Source organism: Trematomus bernacchii, unplaced genomic scaffold, assembly GCF_902827165.1.
Source record: "Trematomus bernacchii unplaced genomic scaffold, fTreBer1.1, whole genome shotgun sequence".
NCBI classification, from domain to species: Eukaryota; Metazoa; Chordata; class Actinopteri; order Perciformes; family Nototheniidae; genus Trematomus; species Trematomus bernacchii.
In genome coordinates this window covers 2874780-2882813 of record NW_022987685.1, presented here as the reverse complement: position 1 = coordinate 2882813, position 8034 = coordinate 2874780, and the positions used below count along the sequence as shown (strand labels likewise).

Here is an 8034-nt window from a genome sequence, read left to right as displayed (position 1 = left end):
GTTCACAAAGCATTTGCATTTGTTTTGCTATACTTACACACTACCATTATCATAGAAAGCACAGCAGGTACTTTTATAATATATTTAAATAAATAAATGCACAAGAAATAGCACTTAAATCTTAATAATCAAAGCAGGATCGGCTACTTCCAACCTGTCTACTTGTGGGAACCGAATAATTCTTTTTTTTAGACACATTTGTTTTATCTTAAAACAAATCGATATCTTAAATGGCAGCCTGCATTTCCAAGACAACACCGTGTAAATAACCAGGAACCACTGCTGGAGTTGTAGAAGACAGAGAAACCTCAAAGTTATTTAACCAACAACCGTGTCATTGACAGAAAAACAGTTGTTAAGCTAATTAAACTAAGCTGTTGGTGTAAATAAGCCCTTCTGCCATCTTTCTAATGGATAACAGAAAGACAAACAGGTTCTTTCTGACAATGGTTCTACTTTCAGATTGTATGATTCTGCTGTGCTAGGACTTTTTGCAGTAAGCTGTGCTACTTACACCGTCAAACTAGGCACATAAAATGGGTTTAGGGTTAGGATATGAAGCATTCTGAGTTAGAGGGTTATCAGCTGGACCTATTATGTAACTCTGTGCTGTAGATGTGCACATGTGATGTTAGTGCATAAAGTAATATTCTGTATTTCATGGTCATATCTGTAAGGAAGCTGCCATCTTGACCCCAAACTCTTGATTTGTTCATTTGTAACCCAGTATTGCCGACTGACTGTTGAACTGTAGATTTATGATGTCACAGTCCTTTTCTTTTTTACAGTGCTCATTTGCATTGTGGTTTAACTGTTAGCAGAGGCTTCCTGTGAAAGCTCACATTGAAATACATTATGGTGGATGGTGACATAATGTGTGTATTGAAACATTTCTGCATTTTTTAGATTTGCAGGTAGTGTGCAATGTCTCATGAGAGCTTTTTCACTGAAAATCCACCTGCTGCTTAATCCAATAAACCAAAACAGTGAAGTTGCAGCCTTTGAGTGAATACAAAATGTGGATATAGTCACAGATACGTTAACAATTATTTTTTCAGAGTAAAGCATTTTTGGAAGTCACCATCTATTCCTTTTTGGAACCACAAGAGACACGAGCGTATACACCTGAACGTGGAAAATACATTTTAGGCGGGAAACATTTTACCATTAACTAAAAACACACTGTGAAAGGGTTAAGGTTCGAAAACCAAAACACTGGACACACCAAAAGCAAACAACACTGTTGTAGCAACCTGTCAATCACACGTTTGCTCCGCCCATAAGCATACGCTGCTTTATCGTCTATTTTACTCATAAAGAGATCATCATTTTTTAAATACACATCATGCTGTATTGAAAGGTACTTGGAACTAGAGATCGATACCATGCACTTGTCAGGAAAATGTAAGATCAGAAAAGTGATATTTAGGGTAATTTTCTTATAGTCTTTGATAAAATCTGACTTTTTTTGCAAATGCAGGTTTTAAATCACTTTTAAACAAACCTAAAAGACACTAAATGAGAGCAACTGCAGTCATTGGATAATTTACTCTGGGTTTGACATGATGACTGAGCCCTTTCATCCTGATGATCAATGAATGATAACACACACCTTCCAATCTTATTTTTACACATTTATTTTGATACCCAACTGATTATATTTACAGTATACTTTGAGTAACATTCAATATGCTTAAAACAAAATCATACAAAATAACCCGCATGTTATAAAGCTTGCATATTGCAGTATGCTATTTTAAAATTACAATACCATTCTCTTAATGAGGAGAAGCACTTGTAGACTTCTGAGTTTGTTAGGTTCATTTAAAAATAATTGAGCAAACACCCTTTTTTGAATGTCATGCGCTTGCAAGTTGCAGTAATGTTTTTTTATTCGTTTTTTTTAAAGTAAGTGCAAAGTTCTGTTCAGTTTTTGTGTGACAAACAGGTAGTGGCATTGCAGTCCATGTTGTATGTACATTTTGTAGCTTGTAAGTTAACATTCAGTATTAGTAAGAAGAGAATGACAGACGGAAAAAGCCTCTCAACTAGAGTGAACATATTTACATTAACACATTGTTTCCTTCATTTGTAGACAAATAAATGATGTCTTTTTATTTTATTCATAAATGTGAGCTATCACTTCTTCAGTGAGGAGCTTTTTAAAGTTTTAGTTGAAAAATAAAAAGTTAAATGATGTCAGTAGTACAACAACTCGGGTTGCTTTTTTTATTTGTATGTAGATTTGTTCCCTGAAACACTTAAAGAGCTTCTATCAGTTTCTACTATAGTTAGTCCGGTCTAAAAGTTGATTCCATTCACATGTTAGTCTAAAAAGGCATTAGCTATATCCAGTCCTGAATATTTCTCCACCTCACAAACCACTGGTACCTTATTTACTGTACGCGATATAATCTATAGCACCTACAGTAACATTCGACTCGTAACAACTACACTCTAAGGGCTGGGGTCTCACCTAGGATAATTAAAGGTTTGTGCTTTCAAGACATTCCCTGTTTGGAAAAAGCAAAGGGGTGTGATACTTCATCACGGCCAGAGGGAGGCACTGTGGGCCAATCAGGACACAGAACCCCAGAGCTGATAAGGCAACAATCACCACATGAGGGCATGAGGTAAGTGGCACACGAGGAGCAACCACACCTGTTACATGCCCTTAATGAGAACATAAGAAAATAATATGATACTTCTCTTAGGTCTTGTTGTATATTAGTTGGGGTATAAAACCATTAGGATAGGGGATATTAAACTGAAAATAGATCCAAATGATATGAAAGTATTCCACCTTCAGGAATGTGAGCTGGATTTTTAGGAGAATACCAGCCTCCTTTTACGCTTGTCCACCCTCTTGACTCCCCCTCTCAGTCTCTGAAGTCTGAAAGACCATGGAAACAGATATTTGGACAAGGCCATCAAGCTTGAAAACTATAAGAATTCTAAACACATCTTTACCCAGCTTTGACTTGGGACGGAAACGAATGAAGGGATTGAAATTGAAAAAGTGTGTTGTAGTCCTTTTTTCCCCCCTCCACCAATCTTTTGGGGGCCATGACAAGGCCCCTCACAAGCTCAAGTCAATCATGATGTGCTCAAAGATCTGCGTGTTTCCCTTGAAGCTGGAGGTGAAGATGAAGTCCCTGCGGTCGGTGGAAACCACAGTGAAGGAGCGCGGTGCCTGGATGTACACGTCCTTGAAGCGGTCAAAGAGTTTGTTCTCATCATCCCACATGTAGATCTGCGAGAAGGTGTAATCGCTTCCCAGAGCCATGTAGTAACGCTCTTTGAAAAAAAAAGGCTGGAGAATCATGGAGCCTCGTGAGGGCAAGGCCTGGATCTCTGTAAACTGTTTGGTACCCCAACGAAGGATTTTGGAGTCACCAATATAGCGCGTCATAGCCAGGTAGAGTTCCTCCTTGATCCGGAAGTGCTTCACAGCTACAACGTCATCCATGTGAGGGATCTCTCCCTGCAGGACAAACTTCTGGTTGCTCCGGCTCCACTGGTAGATCACAGGCACCTGCGAGCGGCTCGCCAAGATAAGGTGCGCCTTCCCATCCAAGTCCAGGAACTCTGCGTCTGTGTCGCGGTACCACTCGTGCAGCGACTGGTAGGAATTAAAGCCCTTATCGTTCCACTTGTAGAGGGTGGACAGGCCTGCTTTTGAACTGTCAGCAATCACAAAGAACCAGTCAGAGCCCACCTGGAACGCTTCAATGTCATTGGGCTTGGAGATCTTAGACACCTCGATGTCCTGAAACCTGCTGAAGCTGCTTTGGTCCTCATCAAACTTGTAGATGTGGGAGCCACCAAACAGCTGAGCCACGATGACAAACACCTGGTCCTGGATGACCACTGACTTGCACCCCACAATGGACTGACCTGAAAGGCGGAGAAATTAAAATAAATGGGCCAATACCAAATTGTAAAAGGTTGTTATTGAAAAACACTTTCAAACTTCCCCAGCTCACTACTGGCTGGACAGGTTTTCTGAAATGCTGCGTTTAAATATGCAAATTGGCCATTATTTTTTATCAAATATGTGCTAATTTAATTTAAATACATTACTAGTACAGAAACTTGAATACAGTATAATGCCAGGTGGAAAATTCTCTATTTGTAAATTCAAACCTATCAGAATTAAAGGTTTGTACAGAGGGATTTTAGGATATTTATTTGCATCATTCCATAGATCAGTAAAAACTGTAAACAATGGGAATGAAACTGCTGTAAGTGCTACTGAATCTACAAACACAAAAACGCAGTAAGAAAAACTCTTAAATGTGTATTTTAGATGTGTTTTCCTTCTCAAAATTCAGAAAGAAGACAAAATGGCCGACATGTTATGAAACAAAATGGCCCAAACTCTCAAAATGTAACAACAGCATCCACAGTTAAAACATTTGCCGTACCTGTGATGTTATCATAAGTCCTGAAGTTCATTTCTATGTGGTCCCACTGGAAAACCATACAGCTCTCTGCGCTGGGAGCAGCTATCGTCACATAGACGTCGTTTTTATAGCTGAATGTGTCCACAGACAGAGACTCAGATGCCAGGGACTGATGGAGGACGAAATCTGCAGAAAAGGCACATTCTGAATTTAGAAACCCCACACTTTTGCCTCCTCTTTACACTTGTTGGGATGACCTGGTTGAGTGGCCTGATGCCAGTTAGAACAGAGACAAGGCCATCTGGCTCAGGTGTTTCTCACCTGTTGAGACGCACTCGTTGTGCAGGCTGGTCATATCATTGAGGCGCTTGTCCTTCATGTCCTCTGGTCCAGCACACACGACATCCGAAACCGTGGCGTTGGTGTTCTTCAGCCACATCATCAGCCACTTCGCTCGGCAGTCACACTCGAAAGCATTGCCTCGCAGGTCCCTGCAGAAGAGAGGTACTCAGTTTCATTGCAGACGAACAAAGTAGCTAAAACATACATTAGAAGAAATGCATTGGACCCGGGATTCATTTTTGATACGGATTATGAAACTCACAGCTCTATCAGTGAGTCCAAGTCGTTGAAAACGTCCCGAGGTAATGCTTTAATGTTGTTGTTTGTCAAAGACCTGGAAAATACAGCCATTGATCAATACAGAAAATGGCACCTATTAAGAAAATCATAACTCCAATGACAGAAAATTGAAAAACATGCATCATATTTATAGACTTAAGGTACAAGTAACACTTTAATGACTGGAAACACTGAAGAAAAAACAAATATTCTTGATATATACTCAATATTAATGTTCAACGCTGTTACCCTTATTCTGAATAAAATGTGAATTATTAAGCATCACCTACAATGGTTCACAATGGCTTCATATTAACAAATGACTTTAGCGAATAAATATTACAGATGAGAGGTCTTAATGTATGGGAATGATTTTAAAGGTTGGAACATACAAGTGTGTCAAGTCCCTGAGTCCTCTGAAGGAATATTTGGATGCAGTCTCCATCTTATTACTCTCAATGAACCTGAGGACAACAACAACAACAACACATGTTAGTAATAAGCTTATGGTATGGTAACACACTCAGCACATGTCTCTGTGAATGGATGTATGAAATATGGTTCTGGTTCTGGTCAAATGTGTACAGTTTTAAACAAAATATATTACATTTGCTGAAAATATGTCTAAAAATGTTGGTTGTGGGCAAACAAGTGAAGAATATTCTTTAAACCAAATTAAATTAAACCACTAGAGGGCCTCATTTACTCTCAGAAAGAGCAAAATCCACCCAGAAAACCTCATGTTTAAGATCACGATGTGCCATTTTAACCTAATTTACAGCTAAATTAAGTAATTAAGTACAACACTCATGTTAATGCCTCTGATATATTTTTTAATAAACACTGAAATAACTTACAGATACTCCAGATGTGAGAGGCCGGAGAACGCATCGTCCCGTACAGTTGTGAGAGAATTGGAATTCAAAAGCCTGATGAATAATAAAAACACTTTAGAAGATGCTGGCTGTCAACAAGAGGCACTGTTTTATATAGAGGATATTTCTACGATTTTTCTTTCAGTGATCAAAATACAGCATAATCATCCCAGCCTCATTCCAACACATGTCAAATCAAATGTGATAAGAGTAAAAAAATGTCAAGAAAAAACATCTATCCAAATCAACTGCATCCTCTATCAAACACAGGAGCAAACCACCATATTGTTCTGAAATAAAACTCCTATTTAACTCACCAAAAAGACAATCCCCTTGTGCAAAAAGTCAATTTTAAAGGTGAGACCATACACACAAAATCATTGTTGTTGTTTTTATGCAGATAGGATTATGGACTTTAATTAAATGTCATCTTTCAGGCTCTAGTGCAAAGAAAATAGATTTAGAAGTTTATTTTCCTAACTTTGATTCAGTCAGAACATGATGCCTCATTTGCATATATAAACAACAATTGTTTTAATTGAAAAGACAAAATGAAATGCAATTAATAACCGCAAGAGTTTAATGTTAGATCTATTAGTTGAGATGGTTCCGTATACCTGTAGTGTCTTGAAATAAAATAGCAAACGCGCTGCACTCTCATCACAAAATCAATCTGGCTGTTAATCATCATGTGTGTTATGACTTTGGTTAAACACTCTACATCTGCCACACCTTTGTTTCTGAATCACAGTCGTCACTAGTGGAGTAACTGAAGACAGATGGCCTCCGTATGATACGACATGTGACTGCACTGAGAGCTTTAAAAGGTGTCCAAACCTTTTAAATCCTTCCTGCTAATTGCTCTAAGATGCACCAAAGACACTTAATGCTTTACTGTGTCTGTGTTAAAACCACGCACATCAGGAAGTCAGCTACTGGACATATCTTTACTTCAAAAGCACCACAAACTTGATCAATAAAAGCCAATATTATAGCGTATTGTTGCTGTTTATAAAGGGTTTTTTATGTGTATTGCACCAAGTGGTGAATGAAATTAATGAAGTAAATGTAGGCTCCTCGAGAAATCTATTTCAGAATAGATTTAGACCATTTCCATTTAATGCTGCTTTATACTCTAGGGCTAGGCTACTATTTCAAAGTAAAATATTGTACTTTTTACTACCCTGCATTTATCAAAAAGCATTAGTTTTTTAAGATTTGACGTAAAACATACGTCATCATTAAAACACAAACAATTCTTAACATTTTCAGCATTGTGAGTAGTTTTACTCATGATACTTGGCTGATAATCTGACTTTTTTTAGGGGGGTATTTCCCCAGACTGGTATGAGTACTTTTAGGATCTAAATACTGATTACATCTTTACACTTTGAGGTCTCTACCACTGTTGAATTCTTCACATTGGTTTTGCAAGTCACCAATTTGTTGTTCAATCAATCAGTGTTCCTGGTTCTGCCCTAAAAAAGGAGCCTTTGCTACGCGGTAAGGTAACTCATGCTCTAACAGAGGAATAGTGTGCTGTTGCTCTTACAGTAGCTGGAGGGATGGCATGTGAGCAAACATCGCCTCTTTGACCTCAGAGAAAGTCCCATTGACGAGGCTCCTGTAAGGAAGGAGCAGAAACGATGAGCAAATCAACATCATAGAGGACTGCATTGCTTTTCCACAGCAGCTCTTATTAAGATGATGAACATCATATAGCTAGCGACAACTGGTATCTGCTTTACGCATGAAAACATCGAGCTACTCACAGGGAATTAACGTCGTTGGGGCTAATCCTGGGGACATTGGAGGACCCGACGCAGATGATGGACTCCCTGGAGCAGCTGCATGTTGAAGGACATCGGAAAGCCTTCTTTAAATGAGCCGGCTGCGATAGGAAGCAGAGCCAAACAGAAAATAATGTCCAGATCTTGAGAGTTGGCAACATCTTTCTTGCCAGGGTTGCATGTGTGGGGTTTTTCTGAGAGCGCGAAGAGCGTTTACACCCTGCACCATGAAATGCTGCACTGACTGCCTGACATCAGCAAATCAGCTGCAGCTCCTCCGCGTGCACTCTCATTATTTATTAAGGCTCAGCTCCCGTACGGTGACTGTGGGTTAAAACAGCC

At 39.0% G+C, this 8034-nt stretch overlaps 1 protein-coding gene across 1 annotated transcript; it reads right to left on the bottom strand.

The window, feature by feature from the left end:
- Positions 1-1621: 1621 nt before the first annotated feature.
- On the bottom strand, positions 1622-7910 carry LOC117487939 (leucine-rich repeat LGI family member 2-like). The gene is made up of 8 exons (XM_034136727.1): positions 7675-7910; positions 7455-7526; positions 5885-5956; positions 5420-5491; positions 5011-5082; positions 4728-4897; positions 4428-4592; positions 1622-3897 (listed from the first exon to the last, which is right to left on the bottom strand). Exons 1-8 carry the CDS (start codon positions 7851-7853, stop codon positions 3080-3082), a joined length of 1620 nt encoding a protein of 539 aa, XP_033992618.1. The 5' UTR covers positions 7854-7910; the 3' UTR covers positions 1622-3079.
- Positions 7911-8034: the final 124 nt, after the last annotated feature.